Source organism: Octopus sinensis, linkage group LG1, assembly GCF_006345805.1.
Source record: "Octopus sinensis linkage group LG1, ASM634580v1, whole genome shotgun sequence".
NCBI classification, from domain to species: domain Eukaryota; kingdom Metazoa; phylum Mollusca; class Cephalopoda; order Octopoda; family Octopodidae; genus Octopus; species Octopus sinensis.
The window spans coordinates 205,241,623-205,265,686 of record NC_042997.1 but is presented as its reverse complement, the minus strand read 5'-3'; the positions used below and the strand labels follow the sequence as shown (position 1 = coordinate 205,265,686).

Here is a 24,064-nt window from a genome sequence, read left to right as displayed (position 1 = left end):
TACACACACATACACACATATACATACACATTTAATTTACATTTATGTATATGTGTGTACATGTCTGCCTACATGTTTGCTTGTCTGTTTGTCTGTCTATCTGTCTGTGTTTATGTATGTATGTATGTATGTATGCATGTATGTATATAATGGGATATTGTAAGTGTACGTGATTCTGTGATTTCTACATACGTCAATACAGATTTCTTTTATTCGAATTATACAACGTATTTAGAGAACAAAAAATACCTTCTGAAAATTTCAAAGCATTTTTATTTAATAAGAAATTGATAAACTGGAATGTGATGCATTGCCATCTTCAAATGTACTTATTGTTTCGATAATTGTATGTGTCATGGATGTAAAAAAACTCAATTTAGAATTAATTATTGCCAAAAATTTAGGTATCATAGACGTCATCAATATCAAAGTAAACCTTGTGAACGCTGATAAGTCCAAGTCTTCTCGACTTATTATATTGTTGCAAGCAAAGAAAAAAGATACGATTAGAAACAGTTTTATAATGGATTTACCAATCTCGTATCTCAATGGAAAATGATGGTTAACAATTGTCTTGAACAAATTGGCATTTATGAATACCTCTCCATATTTTACCTGAACAAATCTTGGACAAACGGTTTTGGTGAGTTTTATACGCTGAACTATAACTGATCGGTACTGCTTTATAATGGCTTTCACAATTGCAACGGTATACACGAAAAACATGGCAACAAACCATACGTCCCCGACATTATTAGGTTTAGCAAGAACCGTAACGGGTACCGTAAAGAATTTGGAAACTTGTAAGAAATATATAGATTGAATAAAGAGCCCACAATATATAAAATGGAAACGATAGAATAGTAAAAAAGTACAGCAGCAATCTCGAAAATATGGTTATTATTCCTATAGATTTGGAAAATATAAACTTTGGAATAGCTGAAAGGTAAAGTTGAAATCAAATAAACAATTGGCATTCCATAATAAACGAGGCACAGAAATAATTCACAGACAGAAAATACAGCAAATAAAATTGTAATGGAAACAAAGAGCCAAAGTTTAATGAATTTCCAGAAAATATTTCTCCTGGAGTAACATAACCAAATTTTCTTTATGCGATTAATCCAAGTGTAAATTAGTAAATACCAGAAATTTGGGTTTAAAGCAGTAGAAATATTAGCTTTCATTATTGCATAGAGTAGATCATAATCCTGTTGTGTAGAAACATTTAAACTGCCATACTTCTCTAATAATCTGATATTTTGAATGATAAATGTGCAAGTGAACTTCGATGTAATGTATCATAAGCGATAGTCTCACTTAAACGACCGGGAAGAACGAAGAGGATAAAGTTGGAAGATACGTAAAAGATTAAACATACAAAGGGACCCCCCAAAAAAGCCATCTGTATTCTCATAACTTTCTGGTATTCCTAATATTAAGGCGCGATGTCCCAACGGTATATCATCTTGGAAAAGTATTGCTATTGTTTCATATAAAAAGAATTAATGTATAAAAAGATCCAGGAAAATAACTGAAAGAGAAAATAGAATAGAAAGGAATAATCTCAGTCTTGAGGCCAAGAAAGTGGAATTATGGAAACAAACTAACCAAGACAGAAAATGAGGGAAATTGTGAGTATTATGGTTTTCGTTGATCCATCCATTCTAATTTGTATGGCAATGTGTTTTGGCGGGAAAATGAAGGTGATTTCGTTTGTGAAAGGACACTAATAATTAAGGGAGAATATGCCCGTACAACTGCTCCGACGATATTTGCATAATTGAGAAACATCCTATTTTCCATGATATTTCCAGAACAAATTGATTTTGGGTAATAAGCAAAGCTTTCATTTTTATTGAGTTTACAGCAATAGTTCTTCACCAACTCTCTATTTAAACCGATTCTTCTATTAGCTTTTAATGACTCAGGGCTGTTCTTCTTCATGTCCTGAGATAAATTTATTAGAAAACACATGTAACCAGATTCTCCTATTTTTAATGTATCGATCACTGCGATTTTCTTCAATTCCTGGAAAATCAAATGTATTAAATCATATCTCTGAATATTTTCTTTCCCACAATTTATATCGATATCAACCCTTGGAGTAGCAATGTAAGCTCCTAATAAATTCAAAGAGTGCATTGAAAAATCATAATAGAAATCCTTATATGCCATCAAACCATCTGGTTCGTCTGGAATCCAGGTAAATTGTCTCGCGTTTGCGAAATAATCCAGTCGTACGGGTTTCAGAAGGTCATCAAGTTTTTTATCGGATAAATGGACATCAAAATTGAAAACCTTTTTGTCTGATCTTACTAAACGAGATAAAATCTTATGGATATTAGGAGAAATCTTAATTTCACAGTTATTTCCAAGTTCCTTCGCTTCTATGTTTAGTGATATTAGAACGACAATAAAAGTAATCACAAAGAAAAGTGAACTGCTTGTTGTTATCGTCATCTGCATGGCAGCCATATTTCGTTTTCTGTAAGAGAAAAATAAGATAGATAAAAGTCATAAAATATTGAAGATTCAGTTTAGTTTCGTTATTTTGTAAATATTTGAAATAAAGAGTATTTACGTAAAAATGAATGTAAATCTATTTTATTATTTATTGACTAGAATGACAAATGTTGTGGCCAGCGGAGCAGAGGTCATATTGTATTTTGTGCTTTGCAAGTTCCTATTTTAGTTGTAATATTTCCTAATTTGAACTCGAATGAATTTTTGTGAATTTCCTGGCTGCAAGAAATAAGAGATTTTTTATGACTCGAATTTAGGAATGTAAATTATTGTATCAAAATGTGTATAACTTGAGATGAATCTTACCCTGATCATATCTGAACTGAGACCGTACATGCAGGAATCTAGATAATGTGTGTAATTAAAAGAAAGTTGTTTCTTATTGAGTAGAAGAAGGCAGGCGGATGAACTCATAAATGCTACAAAGGTTTTATAAGCTCCATTAAAATTATTCGGAGATGTGTATAGTCTTTGATTCCATATCGTCGTCATTCAATGTAAATGCATTCTAAACTATGCCACGCGTGTTGAAGATTCCATGAATAATAAACCCTTGAATATTTCCAGCACAGATTCTGCGTACCCAATTTTCCTTACAAGCCATGGGTTGTCCTTAAGTAATGGTAGAATGATCAAGGACTCATGAACTATAATCGAATGTAAAACAACATTATTGAAAATCGAATTCTTAACCAGACAGCTATATCTAACGGTGATTCTGAAATTTTATTTTCGTTTCTTTATTTGGATCGGACTCCTCAGTCACCAAATTCATCAAATTTTTATAAACTAGAAAGAAGAGGCAATATATAACAATGATTAATTAATGTGAAAAATAGTAAATAAAACGTATATATTTGGCAGAATAGTTAAATAATATTGTTAAATAAATAACGTACTTAGCTTGTCGATGAAAATAATATAACTGAATTTTAAACGTAAAAATGTAGGTCTTAGCGTTTATAAGAAATTAAACTCGTGAAGACGTTGTGTAAAAAAAGGAAAAAAATTATCAATGAAAATGATGAACAATATTTATTAATGAAAAAGACGAAAAATTTTTCAGTAATGAATTAAAGAAAAATAGAATAACAAAGGAACTATAAATGACTATTTTCTATAAATTAAGTTCCAAATAATTATTACGTAAAATATACGTGTAATATTAATTTAATTTATATTACTTTAACTAATAGATCTTAATAAAATTAGGAAATATCTAAGTTTAAAATTATACAAATGTATTAATATAACATAATAATATATTAAATTATACACTAATACTACTCAATTATATCTACAAGAGATTATCAACACATAATTGTTGTTAAATAATAATCTATTTAACATATACTTATTGACTACATTATCTAAATTACAACTATTAAAAAAATTACGTGTAGTCTAATCCCTACATGTACAATAAATTATATCTAGGTCTTTATTATAATTATTGGTATCAATATTTAATCTATCATTGTAGAATTTAGTGTTCGTCTTTTTCATTAATAAATATTTTTCGTCATTTTCATTGATAATTTTCTATTTTTTACACAACGTCTTCACGAGTTTAATTTCTTATAAACGCTAAGACCTACATTTTTACGTTTAAAATTCAGTTATAATATTTTCATCGACAAGCTAAGTAACGTTTTTTATTTAACAATATTATTTAACTTTTGAATTGTATCATTATTATTATTATCATTATTATTATTATTATTATTATTATTATTATTATTATTATTATTATTATTATTATTATTAATATTATTATTATCATTAATATTATTATTATTATTATTATTATATTATTATTATTATTATTATTATTATTATTATTATATTCATTATTATTATCATTATTGTTGTTGTTGTTGTTTTTGTTGTTAAAATATTAATTTATATATAATTTCTTGATAATTATTAGTAATGCTATGTATATATATATTTTTTTTTATACCATATTATTATTATTATTTTTATAATGTGATTTAGCGAATTATATATAATTTAATGTGAGAATTAGTTTTGTAAGACAATATATTATTCAATAGTTAGGTGGTCTATTTATTATGTAGTATTACATTTAAGTAAATGTATTTAATATTAATTGATATTTTGGTCAACTATATAATTGAGTAAAATGTTAAATCTATAGATACTACATATATATTGAAAATATAATTAGTTTATCTAATAGGTGTGTATATAATTAAACCATTTCCTATTCTTAATTTTAATATGTATAGCTTGTACTAACATTATCTATATTACTTAACATTACAGTTTTAATATAAATTACTTAATGAGTGTAAGATTTTATTTAGATGTATATAATAAATAAATAAATATAATATAATTTAATGTATATAATTAAATTATAGTATTTAGTTTTCACTCAATGTATATTTTATATTAAATATATATTGTTTATATATATATATAATATATATATATATATATATATATATATATATATATATATATATATATATATAAATATATATATATATATATATAAATATATATATATATATATATATATTATATATATAAATATATATATATATATATATATAGATATATATATATATAATTAATTATATCCTATTTTTATTCTATATTTTATTTAAACAAGAATATATTTGTTAAGATATTTCGTATTTTACAAGATTATTTACGTATATTTATTACTTTTTCTAAATAAATATTTTATTGTTTTATTTTTAACCTGAAGAGTGGTTATATATATTGAAGGAATTTTACTCTAATTATTAATATCATCATTTCTTAAATATAGCTACGAAACAAGTGTCGTTATTCTACCAAATATATACGTTTTATTTTCTATTTTGTACATTATTTAATCATTGTTATATGTTTTATCTTATATTTAATCATTCTATAATATGTAGATTTCTAAGGTATAATTTAATCTTTCATTATTGATTTGGTTAAACGGTATTTGTTTCTGATTTATATATATATAATATTATATATATATATTATATATATATATATATATATATATATATATATATATATATATATGTATATATATATATATATATATATTATATATATATATATATATATATATATATATGTATATATATATGTATATATGCTGTGAAATTCGATTTAGTATTTCTAAATTCAATTTTTTCCTGTAAGTTGGAATAATATTCCCTCATATTATATATATATATATATTTACATATATATATATATTATATACATTATATATATTATATATATATATATATATATATATGCGTTCGTGTGTGTGTGTGTTTGTGTAGTGTATCTTGCATGCATGAAGTAGATTCGATCCACAATAGCCAAATTTAAGTTGGCACTGCCAACAACACTTCCCCGCGGTGGAACAATACTTTTTTTCTGACAGCAATTTTACATTTTCATTTGCCTATAGCTAGGCTGAAATAATGTCTTCCCAACTTGACCCTTTCTAACCTCTTCCACTTCACCAAAAATCCATTGTTTTCAATGATATACTATCCCTCTGGATAGTTATAAAAGCAAGAACACCCCAAGCAAAAATCAGTCGGTGACGACTCAACCAGTTAGACGATGTCTGTCTGCCCAGCTAGAACCTTGGTCAGGGGGAGAAATGACGTTTACTATCTGCCACTGTCAGACAACACGCTACAACTCTCACTAGCACTAATTCTGTTCCCTTACGACATCATCTATCGCTATCTGTGGATTACTACTAACAATTTGTGTACGCCAAACTATACAAAATAAATTACCACATCTAACTTTCTTTCACACCCTTTTGGATTTATCATAACCTGCCCGTCGAGGTGTGGTATTTTTCAACGTAACGGTAAATAAATACTTTCTTAAACTTCATGCATTGTTCATCTTTCACATCCTATAGTATGCAGTTATAGCAACAAATTTTTATCGTTCATAATATTGTGTACAAAGCAATTTCTCCCGCTACAAAAACAAGGGCATTGCAGCCTTCCCAAGAATCAACTCTTACAAACTGGCGACCCCAACGTTGCGCCATAATAGGCATCGCTACAAAAATAAAACTTCATCGCTTACAATTGGTGAACCCGTGTAAAGAGAATTGACACCTTCCGATGCTTCATGCCGCTGCATTTTTGCTCATTCGAAGTAAAGAACTAGAATATCAACCGACACCAAACCAAAGTAAAAGAATGACAACCTTCGTCACAATGAAGATGCACCCCCCGACCTACTACAAAAAACCCTATACTGCGATGCAATCCACAACAATGCAACACAGCCGACGCACAATGAAGGCCGCCAATAGATGCATGATTTCAACAGCTACATGCCCAGAAACTAACTGGACGAAAATACGGAAGCCCGCATATGCAACCTTTTCGGTACACACACGCTTTTCGTCTCGTCCCGACGTACACATCCTCCATTGCCTTTGAACATTTGCACGTGCATAAGACTCTCACATAGACTTTCAACAACTCTTTTTCTTTGTATGCGCATCTATTCACTTTCAGTTGTAGACTTTTAACAAGGGACACTATTTTCAGCTAAGTTTGCTATTTTCGCTTATTTTATTGTTCTGTTTTCACTGTACACTTCCATTTGTTTACGAGTTACACATATTCCGCGATGCACACGTTCCGCGATGCACACATTCCGCGATGCACTTATACCGCTATGCACATTCCGCGATGCACATTCCGCAACGACTCGTTTCACGAAAACTGCTAAATTTACGTGCATATCCTTTTGCATGTTCTTCATTATTATTATTCATATTTTGCATGTACATATTTTGTTCACTTTCAAAATGTTTGTATTGTTGTATATATACAAGCATGCACCTTTCCTCAGCGCCTGGCCTTGCGCACGCATCTGCACGCATGGTTCATACACACACAAATGTTATCTCTGTCACATTCATGCACCACACATGCCTATCTCCCTTGTTTCCCATGCTCAATGTGCCTTTGTAGACACGACTCATCTCTGTAAGACCCTAGGTCGGTCACGCATACATAGAAAAAATTGTTTGTCCCTTACAATGCGCCAACATGCCACACTTTCGCTCCTGCACGATCGAGGCATATATTACCTCATGCACCGGCTGCAGCCTTACGGCATTAATCACTGGCATATTCAATACTGTACACTGTATTTTTTAAACAATGCACTAACATTAGCCTCAGCCTTTAAAGCTCTATTGCACTCATGCACATGCACCTCTGCTATGCACATCTACCCACTTGTTTTGCAACACGTCTGCGTCAGCTCAATTCTTCTCCCGACTCGAAGCACGTCGGATGAGCACATGCTCTGCTCTCATGTTTTGACATAATTTCCCCCTGTTAGACCCCCGTTTGGTCACGTAATTCACAGAGAAAATTATCTGTCTCGTGCATCACTGCAGCATGTTTACACTGTCACCCTTGCTAACTCAGCAATTAACCATGACAACAGCACCAGATGCATTTCACTGCTGGAAAACATTCCAAGGCATTTAACATGCATTTCGTTGTCACCTTCGATCGTTCGTTTCCTCTCCCGGAACCTCACTGGCAATGGGAGTGTTGTAGTGGATCTTGAATGCATAAAGTGGATTCGATCCACCATAACCAAATTTAAATTAACACTACAACTGAACTTTTCCCACGGAGGAACAATAGTTTTTCTCTGACAGTAGTTTTACATTTTCCAGATGCCTTTAGCCAGGCCGAAATAATGTCTTCACCAATTGACCCTTTCTAACCTCTTCTACTTCAACAAAAGCTAGAATAGAGATAACAAGATCACCAACTAAATCTATTGTTCCCAAAGATATATCTATCCTTCTGGATAGTTATAAAAGCAAGAACACCCCAAGCAAAAATCAGTCGGTGATGACTCAACCAGTTAGTCCCTTCAGTGACGATGATGTCTGTCTGCCCAGCTATAGCGAATAGTAATAAATCTACTACAAATATAGGATGAAGTTTTTTTACAGAAAAAATATTACATCAAAAAAGGGACTGATAACCACTATAAACTGTAGTGGAGAACAGTTCACACGTGTGCTGAGGCTAACCAAAGGATTTTATATTTAGATATATCTGGGGTACTTATGTGTACTCATCATTTTTGCTTCGGCTTTTTTTCCATGGGCGCATGTAAGTATTTTATTAATATCTATTCGTATTTTCTACTGACGAGGAAAAAATCATCTATTATCAGATTAATTCCGAAATTGATTCAGTATAGAAATAACGAACTGTTTTTTAAAAAATCTATTGGCTAATTTTCTTCGATTTCTGCACATCGTATTTCTGTAGCGGGTATATAGTATGTGGAAATTGACGATTTAAAAAGTCTGTTATCATCATATTGACATAGAAATTAATTTTCTTATGCTCTTCTTTATACGTTATATATATATATATATATATATATATATATATATATATATATATATATATATATATATATATATATATATATGTCTGTGTGTGTGTGTATGTATGTATGTATGTATGTATGTATGTATATGCACTAACTTTAATGTAATATAATTTATTTCCAATTGTTAAATGTGCATTTTTGGTATATAAATATATCTATGTGTGCAGGTTAGTAGGTGAATATGTTTGCACGTATGTATGGAAGTATATATGTGTATATATAACAAATACCTAAATATCATGTAATACTATCTAGTATGATACAAATTTTTACATTTCTATAATTTTTGTTATTTTTTAATATATTTTATAAATTAATTTTTATAAATTATTTTAATAACTAGTTTTATAATTTTTTATAAATTGTTTTATAATTATGTTTATTACAATGTTTATAATACTTTAAAAATTTTGATAATTATATTTTTTATAAATTCCTTAATTTTTCATCAGTATATGTTTTTATAATGTTTATAATTACGTATGTAAACTTATATGGCCATATATACATTCAACTCTGTATATAAGCATTATTTATGGGCATTAGTTCACATGTCCGAGTATTCTATGTATAAGTGTGTATACTATCGTATTGATGTGTATGGCTGCTTTAGTATAAACATTGTCGTATATATAGATATCTTGTTGTAAGTGTTCGTATATATATATATATATATATATAATATATATATATATATAATATATATATATATATATATATATCTATATATATATATATTATATATATATATATATATATATATATAGATATATATATATATATATATATATATATATATATATATATATATATATATATATATATGTATATATATATATATATATATATATATATATGCAGTGAATCTTCGATGCATGAAGTGGATCCGATTCGCCATAGCCAAATTTAAATTAACACTGCTACAGAACGTTTCCCACGATGGAACAATGGTTTTTCTCTGACAGTAGTTTTACATTTTCCAGATGCCTTTAGCTAGGCTGAAATAATCCCTTCACCACTTGACCCTTTCTAACCTCTTCTACTTCACCAAAAGCTAGAATAGAGATAACAAGACCACCAACTAAATCTATTGTTCCCAATGATATATCTATCCTTCTGGATCTTTATACAAGCAAGCACACCCTAATCAAAGAGGCGTTAGTAACTTGTCGGCAACTGAACAAGGCACTTCGTGACGACTCAATTAGTAAGGAAAGAACTGCTAGAATATAAATGGTGAGAGAGAGAAATAAAAATTCCTACCAGCAACTTCAGACAACGTCCCACACTCTCTCACTCTCACTAGCTCGAATTCTGTTCTCTTAAAAGATCATTCTATCTGTCTCCACAATTACTACTAACCAATGAATAGAACCCAAACTCAACATTCTTCCGAATCTAACTTTCGCATGCTTTTGGATTTATGAACCTGCCCGTCGAGGCAAGGTATTGTAACGTAACGGTAAATAAACTTTTCATTAAAACTTGATGCATTGTTCATCTTACACATTTTACAACTTGCCGTTTTAATAACAAACTCTTATTGTCACAACTGCTGACTCTCACATATCATATTATTGTTTACAAATCAATTTTTAGACGTTACATATATATTTATATGTATATGTGTGTGTGTATATGCGTGTGTGTATGCATAGGTAAGTTTTTATTTGTGTGTACTTTTCTATGTACTAAATCATTTTGTATAGGTAGATACGGTTGCACCGGTATGTATACGCATAAATTTTACGGATATACGTATGTAACACCTAGAAATTTGCGCTTACATATCCATCTACATATGATGTCAATCAATTTAATTTTTAGTTTTATAAAAGATATAAGACTGCATCTTTTCCCATAATTGTTATCTCCCCTACACTATACAAAAATCTAACTTTATATTTGGCTTTCTCTACAATTATAAACAATTCTTTTCGAGATCATTCAATATAAATATAAATTTTCTATACTGCTCCATAGATGATTATATACGTATTGCAGTGGGTAAATAAGTAAATTCCTTCTCATCTTCAAAACTTCTATTTTACATTTTTTATTAATCATCTTTTAGTATCTACCTCTTCAAATAGTTTTCTACAGTTGACTTGATAATAAATTCCGTGATATTACACTTATTTTTTCTATAAATATTAGAGATGTCATTAACGAAAACAAAAAAAAATTAATTATAAATTTCATAAACCTCAACCTATAAATAATTACTATTTAACATTTTTTAATTCCTTGATTATACGTTTTTTAAAAGGTGCTAATTTTGGAAAATGTGCTCCACTTCTTCACCTGTTAGCTACACCAGAAAAACTACGACCAGGTTCCTCCTATGCCACCACACCTCATAACTTTGCTAATTAAAAGATGGTCAACACGTGCACAAAATCTTCCCAGATGCTTGTTCAACTCTGATATTATCACACTATCGCAGTCACCCGGCACTTAATGGTTCACACAGCTTGTATAAATGTTACACGTGAGATTCTAACAAGCAATTAGTCAGCAGTTTATCGCCAATTGATCGATATTATTTTTGAGTATCAGTTCTTTTCTTCTACCAGTGCACTCAACTTGGTATGTTTACTTCCCCGTTGTAAGTTTGATAGTAAAAGTCAATAAGTTACCTACATAGAAAGGCAGTTTTGGGTTCTACCATCCGACAATCAGTTCTCTTTTGGCTGCTTTCCTCTCTTCAGCTTTGTTACAATCACAAAATTCCCACCATTGATCCCTTTGGTTTCGGTTTAAATCGCAAAGCAATAATATCATCATATCATTTCATAAATCCTGCAATCTGAAATTTCATCTCTGGCTAATCGTTGAGAGGACGTTGGTGTTGCCTTGGCGGAGGTTTGTGCGCTCTGAGCGCTCTTGTTATTCTTTTAATGTTTCAGTCGTAGGACCTCTGCCATACTGGAGCACCACCTTAATTTATTTTCTTTCAGTTTTGTTCTCACTCTATGGCTGGAAGTTGGTCCATTACTGGATTTGTAGCAGCTGGTCCTCCCTGAGTGTATCCTTGAATGGTCGTCGCCTGGTCCGGTATCATCATTCGGAGTGTATCCAATGTTATTGTTTTATTTTGTAATGTTTCACTTGAGGTTCCGTTTTTACTTCTGACTTCTTTTGGTAGGCAGTTGAAAATTAGGGACCTCTTAAAATCAGGCGGGTACAATGGGGTGTTTTTGCTTGTGATTTTGAAGGTGATATATTTGGAAGCTGACTGTGTCAGCATTAAAACTCTCTCTGTCAAAATTGGGAACGCATAACCGTCCAGGATTTTCCATATGTATATTATACTCTCTCTCCCTTTGCTATTCAAGAAAATAGAGACACGGAGCATTCAGACGTACCCAGGAATTAAGGCTTTCAACCAAATTTATTCTACTGATGAACGTTGTCGATATTTATGCTGTTGCAAGTCTTCTTCAATTTGGTGAAGTGCCAATAGACTCGTCTTATTTGGTTATTTGGATTTTTACACAATAAACCATTCTTAGCAAGTTGTATCAAACTTGACTGCCCTAAGTTATACTTTTTCCAAGGTTGTCTTGTGCGTGTTTTTGTATCTTTTGTTTGGTCCACATTGTGATCAAGAACCAAATGTTACTTTTGCGAAGATCTGTCTGGAAAGAGTGAAGTCGGGCATGTGCGCTACATGTTCACTCTACCGCAGTTAGAATTCGCTCATAAAGCATACACGCTTGGAATGTTAGCTCTGTCGAAAACACTTCTATTTGGAGTTTTATTGTCCTCTGATGTTAAGAACTTTTTGCAGGTGTGTCAGGTGAAAGTGGTTACATTTTTTAGCATGTCTGGTAAACTGTCCAGATTTCACAAGCATCCTGTAGTCTAGTCCCCACAGCATCCACAGAGTGGCCGTGAAAATTTTCACCTCCAATAAGAGAGCGGTTGCTATATTTTATCCCCTATCAGCTATTTTACCAAAGGACGTGGTGCTAATTAACCACACAGGTGTCTAATACCTGGTTATCGAATACGATTAGTAAGATCGGCTGCAAAGGAGCTATATTACTGTATGCTTTGATTGATACACACACGCGCACAAAAAAGCGGAAATGGATAGAGATTAATAAGCCATAGTGTCCAGAGGAATGGGTTTCGAGAAGAAAGTCAAACAATGTTCAAGTAGATATCCAAATGAATTCTTTATTTGATTCGAAACGAAATAAACAAAAATCTGAATTAAATCAGGCAGAAAGATAAGATTAAGCAATCAAATATTCTTTGAGATTATACATTTAAATGGCTTGCGTGGGGGTGGGGTGGATACAGGATAGTTGTAACAGGTATTTCTAGGTCAACAGGCGTCATCTTTTATTAAAGAATATCAAATAACTTGATAACGTCTCCGGCATATACATTAATTGTTTCGATAATATTATCTAACATGGTTACTGCTAATCTACGGTTTGTGTTTATTATAGACAATAATGTAGGTATCATAGACGTCATCAATATCAAAGTAATCCTTGTGAACGCTGATAAGTCCAAGTCTTCTCGACTTATTATATTGTTGCAAGCAAAGAAAAAAGATACGATGAGAAACAGTTTTATAATGGATTTACCAATCTCGTATCTCAATGGAAAATGATGGTTAACAATTGTCTTGAACAGCTTGGCATTTATGAATTCCTCTCCATAGCTTGACTGAATCAAACTTGGACAAACAGCTTTGGTGAGTTTTATAGACTGAACTATTATTGAGTCATAATGCTTTATGATGGCGTTCACAATTGCAACACTATAGACGAAAAACATGGCAACAAACCATACGTCCCCGACATTATCAGGTTCAGCAAGAACTGCAACCGCAATCGTAAATATGTAGTAGCATAAGATGTGAAAACTTGTAAGAAATATATAGATTGTAACGAGAGTCCATAAAAAATACAATGGAAGCAATAGACAAGTAAAAAATACAGCAGTAATCTTAAAAATACGATTCTTGTTCCTACAGAGTGAGAAGATATAAAATTTAAAATAGCTGAAAGGTAAAGTTAAAATCAGATACATAATTGGGATTCCATAATAAACGAGGCACAGAAATAATTCGCAGACAGAAAATACAGCAAATAAAATTGTAATGGAAACAAAGAGCCAAAGTGTAATGAATTTCCAGAAAATATTTCTCCTGTAGTAATATAACCAAATTTTCTTTATACGATTAATCCAAGTATGGATTATTAGATACCAGAAATTTGGGTTTAGAGCTAGAGAAATATTAGCTTTCATTACTGCATAGAGTAGATCATAATCCTGTAGTGTAGAAACATTTAAATTGCCATACTTCTGTAATAAACTCATATTTTGAATGAGAAACGTGAAAGTGGATCCTTGATGTAATGTATTATAAGCGATAGTCTCACTTGCTCGACTGGGAAGAACGAAGAGGATGAAATAGAAACATACGTAACAGATTAACCATACAAAGGGACCGCCAAAAAAGCCATCTGTATTCTCATAACTTTCTGATATTCCTAATATTAAGGCGCGATGTCCCAATGGTATACCATCTTGGAAAAATATCTCTATTGTTTCATATAAACAGAAGTAATGCATCAAAAGATCCAGGAAAATTATTGAAAGAGAAGATAGAATAAAAAAGAATCTTCTTAATTTTGAGGCCAAGAAAGTGGAATGATGAAAGCAAAATAACCAAGACAGAAAATGAGGGCAATTGTAAGTATTATGGTTTTGGTTAATCCATTCTAATCTGTATGGCAATGTGTTTTGATGGGGAAATGAAGGTGATTTCGTTAGTGAAAGAACACTAATAATTAAGGGAAAATATGCCCATACAACAGTTCCGACGATATTTGCATAATTGAGAAACATACTATTTTCCATGATATTTCCAGAACAAATTGATTTTGGGTGATAAACAAAGCTTTCATTTTTATAGAGTTTACAGCAATAGTTCTTCACCAACTCTCTATTTAAACCGATTCTTCTGTTAGCTTTTAATGACTCAGGGCTGTTCTTCTTCATGTCCTGAGATAAATTTATTAGAAAACACATGTAACCAGATTCTCCTATTTTTAATGTATCGATCACTGCGATTATTTTCAATTCCTGGAAAATCAAATATAGTAAATCATGTCTCTGAATATTTTGTTTCCCACAATTTATATCGATATCAACCCTCAGAGTAGCAATGTAAGCTCCTAATACATTGAAAGAGTGCATTGAAAAATCATAATAGAAATTCTTATACGCTATTAAACCATCTGGTTCCTCTGGAATCCAGGTAAATTGTCTCGCGTTTGCGAAATAATCCATTCGTACGGGTTTCAGAAGGTCATCAAGCCTTTTATCGGATAAATGGACATCGAAATTGAAAACCTTTTTGTCTGATCTTACTAAACGAGATAAAATCTTATGGACATTGGGAGAAATCTTAATTTCACAGTTATTTCCAAGTTCCTTCGCTTCTATGTTTAGTGATATTAGAACGACAATAAAAGTAATCACAAGGAAAAGTGAACTGCTTGTTGTTATCGTCATCTGCATGGCAGCCATATTTCGTTTTCTGTAAGAGAAAAACAAGATAGATAGAAGTCATAAAATATTGAAGATTCATTTTAGTTTCGTTATTTTGTAAATATTTGAAATAAAGAGTATTTAATTAAAAATGAATGTAAATCTATTTTATTATTTATTTACTAGAAAGACAAATGTTGTGGCCAGCGGAGCAGAGGTCATATTGTATTTTGTGCTTTGCAAGTTCCTATTTTAGTTGTAATATTTCCTAATTTGAACTCGAATGATTTTTTGTGAGAGAAATAAATAAGAGAAAACTATTTTGGCAAGGCTAATAAGGATGGAGAAGACGAAAAAGAAAAGGAAACAAAACCCGGAAGTCTCTGTAATCCAGAGGTTCCCCAAAAGTATGGATCACCCGCCCCGGTGAACGACCAGATAGAAAAGGATAGGGGAGACAAGAAAGCAGTAAGTGGGAGCCCACCTATGTCAGCGATCCCAGAAAGGAACGGAGCCATCACTCCATTAGAAAATCAGAAGAAAAAAGTTTCTAAAACAAGAAAAGGAAGGACGGAAAACAAAAATAAAGAAGGAAAGGAAAAAATGGAAAAGGCAAAAGAACCAAAACCGAAACCCCAACTCACCAACCAAACAATAGAAAACCCCATGGAGGATCCAATGCCATCTAAAACCCAACAGGAAAGAAGAAATCTGGAAGGCAACCAAGAACCTGCAAATTTTACATGCAAGGCAAATGTTGGCATGGGGAGGACGGCAAAAAAGAAATAGCCTCAGTACACTGCAAGATAGGAACTCCCCTCCAAAAGGATGGTTCCCTCATAGCCTGTCCAACTAAAATCAGTGAGATACTGAATGACCAGTTCAAAAGTGTCTTTACCACCGCGTTGGAACACAGACACGTGAACGAGCCAATGGGCTTCTTTGCCACCTCACCTATAACCAGCGAGGCAGTTACAATGGAATACATTGACATTAGCGAAGAAGATATACTACTAGCCATAGATGAAGTGGACACAAACTCAACTGCTGGTCCTGATGCTTTCCCAGCAACCCTCCTCAAATCGTGTAAGCATGCCCTGGCAAAACCCCTCCAGATTCTCTTCCAGGGCTTTCTTACAAATGGAAAACTGCCAAGCAAGCGAAGGAGGCAATAATATGTCCAATACATAAAGGGGGAAGTAGAGCAGATGATAAAAACTATAGGCCTATCTCTCTGACTTCACACATCAGCTAAGTCATAGAACGGATAGTCAGATGGAAACTAATCGCATTCCTTGAAGAAAATAACTTGCTGAGTGATACCCAGCATGGTTTTCCACCAGGTAGAAGCTGCCTGACCCAGCACTTACAACATTATGACTGGGTGTTGAGGAAGTTACTCAACAAATCAAACTTTTGACAAGGTGGATCATGGTATGATATGCCACAAACTGCGTGACCTTGGCATAGCTGGAAAACTTGGAGAGTGGTTACATGACTTCCTGAAAGATAGGAGTCAGGCAGTAGTGGCTAATGGATCCACCTCTATGAACACACATACAGTGAGCGGTGTTCCACAGGTCACTGTCTTGGGGCCACTGCTTTTTATAGTGGCCCTCTCAGATATGCCCTCAAATGCCCGGATAGCCACCCTTGCAAGCAATGCAGATGATACGAAAGTCTCGCAAAAAATACAGAACCCCAGCGATGTTGCACACCTGCAGAAGGAGTTGGACTCAATTTACAGATAAGCTGAGGATAATAATATGCAGTTTAATGCTGAAAAATTCCAGGCCCTGCGCTACCAGCATCCAAAACTGAATATTAAACTTACAGGATACACCGGTCCACAGGGAATTTCAATCCCAGAGCTTAAATCAGTGAGGGACCTGGGTATCGACATGAGTGATGATACCTCTTTCCAAGTGCACATTACTAGGATGGCGACAAAGTGCAGACGATTGGCTGGATGGATCCTAAGAACATTCAGAACCAGAGATAAGGAAACCATGATGGTCCTCTGGCGGACATTCGTCCTCAGTCGCCTGGATTACTGCTCACAGCTATGGTCACCCATCAGTGTGAGATTAACAGCGGACCTTGAAGCAATCCAGAGAAGATTCACAAAGAAGATCGTCTCTTTGCAACAGCTCAGTCACTGGGAAAGGTTGAAACAGCTAAGACTCTAATCCCTGGAGAGAAGACGGGAGAGGTATGCAGTAATATATGTCTGGAAGATCCTGGAAGGAATTGTGCCAAATTTTGGCATTGACAGCTACACCAATGCCAGAACGGGACGACGCTGCACAGTGCCAAAGATCCCAGCAATGCCATCACGCTTCAGGACCAGCTTCTGCAAAAGCCTGGGTTTCAAGGGCCCACAGCTTTTCAATATTCTCCCAGAGAGTCTGAAGAACTTGCACAAAGTAGATGTAGCGGTTTTTAAATCAATGCTGGACCTCTTCCGGTCGAGAGTCCCAGATGAACCTACCTCACGGCAAGAGGTGCAAATAAGGGTAGCTGTATCAAACTCCATTCTTCACCAAGTGCCACATATTAGAGGAGGCTCTTAGTAATAACAGTGTAGCAAAACGAAGGTGCATCAGCATGGCCGCAGCTCTGAGCTGAAACTAGAGAGAAAATATATATACATATATATATATATAATATATATATATATATATATATATATATTATATATATATATATATGTGTGTGTGTGGTGTGTGTGTGTGTGTGTGTGTATTTATATATACATATATATGTACGTGTGTGTGTATGTGTGTGTGTATTTTTCTATGTACTTAATCATTTTGTATAGGTAGATACGGTTGCACCGGTATGTATACGCATAAATTTTACGTATATACGTATGTAACACCTAGAAATTTGCGCTTACATATCCATCTACATATGATGTCAATCAATTTAATTTTTAGTTTTATAAAAAATAAATGACTGCATCTTTTCCCATAATTGTTATCTCCCCTACACTATACAAAAATCTAACTTTATATTTGGCTTTCTCTACAATTATAAACAATTCTTTTCGAGATCATTCAATATAAATATAAATTTTCTATACTGCTCCATAGATGATTATATACGTATTGCAGTGGGTAAATAAGTAAATTCCTTCTCATCTTCAAAACTTCTATTTTACATTTTGTATTAATCATCTTTTAGTATCTACCTCTTCAAATAGTTTTCTACAGTTGACTTGATAATAAATTCCGTAATATTACACTTATTTTTTCTATAAATATTAGAGATGTCATTAACGAAAACAAAAAAAAAATTAATTATAAATTTCATAAACCTCAACCTATAAATAATTACTATTTAACATTTTTTAATTCCTTGATTATACGTTTTTTAAAAGGTGCTAATTTTGGAAAATGTGCTCCACTTCTTCCCTTGTTAGCTACGCCAGAGAGACAATGACCAGGTTCATCCTATGCCACCACACCTCATAACTTTGCTAATTAAAAGGTGGTCAACACGTGCACAAAGTCTTCCCAGATGCTTGTTCAACTCTGATATTATCACACGTGAGATTCTAACAAGCAATTAAGGCGATATATTTGGAAGCATTAAAGCTCTCTCTGTCAAAATTGGGAACACGTAACCGTCCAGGATTTTCCATATGTATTTTATGCTCTCTCTCTCTCTCTCTCTCTCTCTCTCTCTCTCTCCCCTTGCTTTTCAAGAAAATAGAGACACGGAGCATTCAGACGTACCCAGGAATTAAGGCTTTCAACCAAATTTATTCTACTGATGAACGTTGTCGATATTTATGCTGTTGCAAGTCTTCTTCAATTTGGTGAAGTGACAATAGACTCGTCTTATTTGGTTTTTTGGATTTTTACACAATAGACCATTCTTTGCTAGTTGTTTCCAACTTGACTGCCCAAAGTTATACTTTTTCCAAGGTTGTCTTGTGCGTGTTTTTATATCTTTTGTTTGGTCCACATTGTGATCAAGAACCAAATGTTACTTTTGCGAAGATCTGTCTGGAAAGAGTGAAGTCGGGCATGTGCGCTACATGTTCACTCTACGGCAGTTAGAATTCGCTCATAAAGCATACACGCTTGGAATATTAGCTCTGTCGATAACACTTCTATTTGGAGTTTTATTGTCCTCTGATGTTAAGAACTTTTCGCAGGTGTGTCAGGTGAAAGTGGTTACATTTTTTAGCATGTCTGGTAAACTGTCCAGATTTCACAGGCATAATGTTGCCATGTCCCCACGACTATGTATACGTCAACTTTTGTTTATAAGATCAGACCAGCTCTTTTCAAACGTTGTGATGAAGATGTCGACAGGCAGAGCTAGCTTTTGCTAGCCTTGCGTTCATTTAATCACCAAGGTGAACAGCGTAGGTGATAGAACACCACAATGCTGCAAGTTGGCATTACATTTATTTGCTGCCGACAAAATAACTGCGCTTGCGCGGTGGATTTGAAAAATTATATATAAGCACGAGGCATGTACTGTATTGCCTCGGAATAATATGCTTATCTTGGCGCTCCTGCTGAGGAGAACTTCGCCTAGCAAATTACTTTATTTGCTAAATAGAGTTTGAAATCACGGTCCAGGAGTTAGATGGTAAATGTTTTTATTTTTCATTCCCTTCGAAATTATCCCTGACAATGCCTTGGATTTTTGACTACTCCTTTTAGCATGTTAGCTGTCCTATAATGGCCATATCTTATGTGCTTAAATGTACACTGTATTTATATATATATTTATATATTTATGTATATATAAGAATATTATATATATATATTTACACACACACACACACACACACACACATATATTATTATTATTATTATTATTATTATTATTATTATTATTATTATTAGTAGTAGTAGTAGTAGTAGTAGTAGTAGTAGTAGTAGTAGTAGTAGTAGTAGTAGTAGTAGTAGTAGTAGTAGTAGTATATTATACAATGCAGTTAAAAATCCATAAAGAATATCAAATAACTTGATTAACGTCTCCGGCATATACATTAATTGTTTCGATAATTTTATCTAACATGGTTATTGTTAACCTACGATTTGTATTTATTATAGACAAAAATTTAGGTATCATAGACGTCATCAATATCAAAGTAATCTTTGTGAACGCTGAAAAGTTCAAGTCTTCTCGACTTATTATATTGTTGCAAGCAAAGAAAAAAGATACGATTAGAAACAGTTTTATAATGGATTTACCAATCTCGTATCTCAATGGAAAATGATGGTTAACAATTGTCTTGAACAGCTTGGCATTTATGAATTCCTCTCCGTATTTTACCTGAACAAATCTTGGACAAACGGTTTTGGTGAGTTTTATAGACTGAACTATTATTGAGTCATACTGCTTTATGATGGCATTCACAATTGCAACGGTATACACGAAAAACATGGCAACAAACCATACGTCCCCGACATTATCAGGTTCAGCAAGAACTGCAGCAGCTATCGTAAATATGTAGTTGCATAAGATTTGAAAACTTGTAATACTCTTAGCTCAGACTTTTGGGGTGGGGGTGGGCACAACCAGATCGAACTATCTCAAGTGTAACTGCCCGAAGCAGCAAGTACCTCTGGTAACTTGACAGATATATATCGTGGCACTCCGTCGGTTACGACAACAAGGGTTCCAGTTGATCCGATCAACGGAACAGCCTGCTTGTGAAACTAACGTGCAAGTGGTTGAGTACTCCACAGAAACTTCTACCCTTAACGTAGTTCTCAGGGAGATTCAGCGAGACACAGAGTGTGACAAGTCTGCCCCTTTGAAATATAGGTACAAGAGAAACAGGAAGAAAGTGTGAGAGAAAGTAGCGGTGAAAGCTTACAGCAAGGTGCGGTACCAGCCCCTACCGGAGCATCGAAGACTTTGTAGGTGTTTTTTCTCAATAAACACTAACAGCGCCGGGTCTGGCTATCAAAACCGCGATCCCATGACCGCGAGTCCGCTCTCCTAACCACTGAGCCATTGCGCCCCCACCGCCAGATATATATAAATCTAAGATCCAGTGACCGAGGTCTAAGAATAAAGTTATCTTCAAGCAATCCGTAGTCAATATTACAAAAAAAATCTTTTAGAGATAGCGCTTTATTGAGACGGAAGTTTGTGGATTTTTCTCGTATCGAAGTAAGATAAGCTGAAGAAGTTGTTTTTATATTTCACGGTAGGCGACCAGGTTTGACGGGTGTCCGAATAAAAACACAGGGTTTACTCCATAACTCTTGTGTGTGTGTGTGTGTGTGTGTGTGGTGTGTGTGTGTGTGTGTGTGTGTGCGTGCGTGTATAAACGAGGGTACTACATGAGTAGCTGCATCGCTAAAAACAGAAGTCAAAAATATTTTTCTGCCACGGATCTGTCACAAATCTAATACAGGCATGGTAGGAAAACATTCCAGTGAACAGTAAAATCGTCTTACCTCTGCTAGGTGAGCACAAGTAAAGCTGGTCAATCTGATGCCATGGTTTTCAAATTAGTACCAAAATGGTGCCTGTTTCGCCTCAGTCACAATCAGTCGACGAACTAATACTAAAATTTTCCCCACCATGCCTGAAAAACTATTTTAACAAAAGAAATACGTGAAACTATCTATAAGTAAATATAAGAGCGATTGTACTACTAAAATGCCATCAGTAGTAGTAAGCGAATATCAGCTGTACAGGCAAACTAATAGAATATATACATACAATATAAAACTTGTACTTACATGTATATATACACGAGGGTGGTACATAAATAAGTGCATCGCTAAAAATAGAGGTCAAAAATACTTCTCGGCCACGGAACAGTCACAAATCTAATATACGCAATGGCAGGAAAAAAATCCTGTGAACAATATAATGGTCTTAGCTCTGCTACATCAGCACGAGTAATTCTGGTCAATCTGACACCAGGGTTCCGAAATTAGCACACAAAAGTGCCTGTTTCTCCTCATTGAGGGTCTGGCAGATACCTACTACTAAAGTGCCGTAGCACAGAAGTATTTTTGACTTCTATTTTCAGCGATGCAGGTACTCATGTAGTATCCTCATTATATATATATATATATATATATATAGCTAACTAGCAAGCTAGATAGATAGATATAGACATATACATATGTATATATATACATATATATATATATATATATACATAAATATACATATATATATATATATATATATATATATATAATATATATATATATATATATATATATATATTATATATATATATACACACATATTTATGTATAGACAGAGTGCGTAAAGAGAGAATGAAAGAGTGAGAGAGAGAGAGAGACAGGCAGAAATAGAAAAGTTGTCAGCCATAATTTATGCATAAATTAAAACTTACCGCTTAATTGACAGGGAAGTCGTCAGACTGTTTACGTTCGGTCTGGGTAAACATCCTAAACCAGCGAAGCAGTAATAAAAGTGATTGTAATTATTATATCGGTTTCAAAATTTGGCACAAGGCCAGCAACTTCGGGCGAGGCTGTCACTCGTTTGTAACGACCACAGTGCTTGACTGATCGACCTTGAAATGATGAAAGGCAAATTTGAACTCCTGACGTACAGACAGATGAAACGCCGCAAAACATTTCACCAGACGTGCAAACAATTCCGCCAGCTCGACGCCTCACACTCGATTAATATCAAGTATTGCTCACAGTAAAACTCACAGAGACTTTGAAATTATACTGCAACCTCTCTCCTCTCTCTGGTGTAAAGAGGAATAAGAAAGTTTTTAATATTTTTTCATCTAAACAAGGATGTGTATGAACTATAATTATAGTTTTGGAGGTTTTCTGCACTTAGTTATTTGAAGTGCTAGTCTAGTAACTCTGTTAAGTTCCGTCTTTCTCAACAACATAAGCCCAAAAAATATGAGATGACTACTTCAGAGAACTTGTCTTGTGTAACGAGAGGGCAGCTATGGGATATTTATATATATATATATATATATATACTACATATGTGGAAAATTGATGTGTGTTTGTCTGTGGCGTTGTTAGCTAACTCCTCCTACATCGCTTTAATGATGTCGATGAAACTTGACTCGTGTGTGGAAACCTTGTGACATACTTAGATTGTTGAAAAAGTCGATAGTACGGCCCCTGGAAGTGACCTTTATATCTACCTCATATAACTATTTTTTAAACTCCCAAGGGAACTAACCCATAGCACCTGTACAATATTTTTTTAAACGCTCAAGGGAAATATCCCATTTCATTGTTCGATTGCTTTGAATGTTTTTTTGTGTGTGTCCTATTTGTAATTTTTGCAGGCAATATCACTGTTATACTTTATTTGACACGAGTAAAACTCATGTCTGGAAACCCCGTGACATACTTAGATTGTTGGAAAAAAAATCGATAATAGGGCCCATTCAATGGATCCTTCTATTTACTACATATTACTAATATCATATTTAAACAACCCATGGTAAATACCCATACCGCCTACAAATTTCAGCAAAGCGATCGATATTTGTTTCTCACGATCAGCCGACCTAATTCGCCATTTCACTACTCACAGTTTTGGACTGCTAAACATTATTATTGCACTTCCTTAA

The 24,064-nt window shown here is 33.4% G+C and overlaps 2 protein-coding genes across 4 annotated transcripts in view; both read right to left on the bottom strand.

Moving 5' to 3' along the window:
- Positions 1 to 854: 854 nt before the first annotated feature.
- The window catches only part of LOC115209402, a 215,593-nt gene continuing 192,383 nt past the window's right edge, over positions 855 to 24,064 (bottom strand). The window contains exon 2 of the mRNA XM_036508730.1: positions 855 to 2,488. Coding sequence (XP_036364623.1) covers positions 1,642 to 2,478 — 837 coding nt within the window. The 5' untranslated portion in view covers positions 2,479 to 2,488 and the 3' untranslated portion in view covers positions 855 to 1,641. The remainder of the gene's footprint in view (positions 2,489 to 24,064) is intronic.
- Positions 13,133 to 23,190, bottom strand: LOC115209425. Of its 3 annotated transcripts, XM_029777842.2 has the most exons (3): positions 22,212 to 22,312; positions 21,924 to 22,062; positions 13,133 to 15,535 (listed from the first exon to the last, which is right to left on the bottom strand). In XM_029777842.2, exon 3 carries the CDS (start codon positions 15,523 to 15,525, stop codon positions 13,324 to 13,326), a length of 2,202 nt encoding a protein of 733 aa, XP_029633702.1. In that variant the 5' UTR covers positions 15,526 to 15,535; positions 21,924 to 22,062; positions 22,212 to 22,312; the 3' UTR covers positions 13,133 to 13,323. The 3 variants fall into 3 exon arrangements, with proteins under 3 accessions (XP_029633702.1, XP_029633711.1, XP_029633730.1); XM_029777851.2 differs by lacking the exons at positions 21,924 to 22,062; positions 22,212 to 22,312 and adding an exon at positions 22,844 to 23,190; XM_029777870.2 differs by lacking the exon at positions 21,924 to 22,062 and having other exon boundaries at positions 22,212 to 22,330.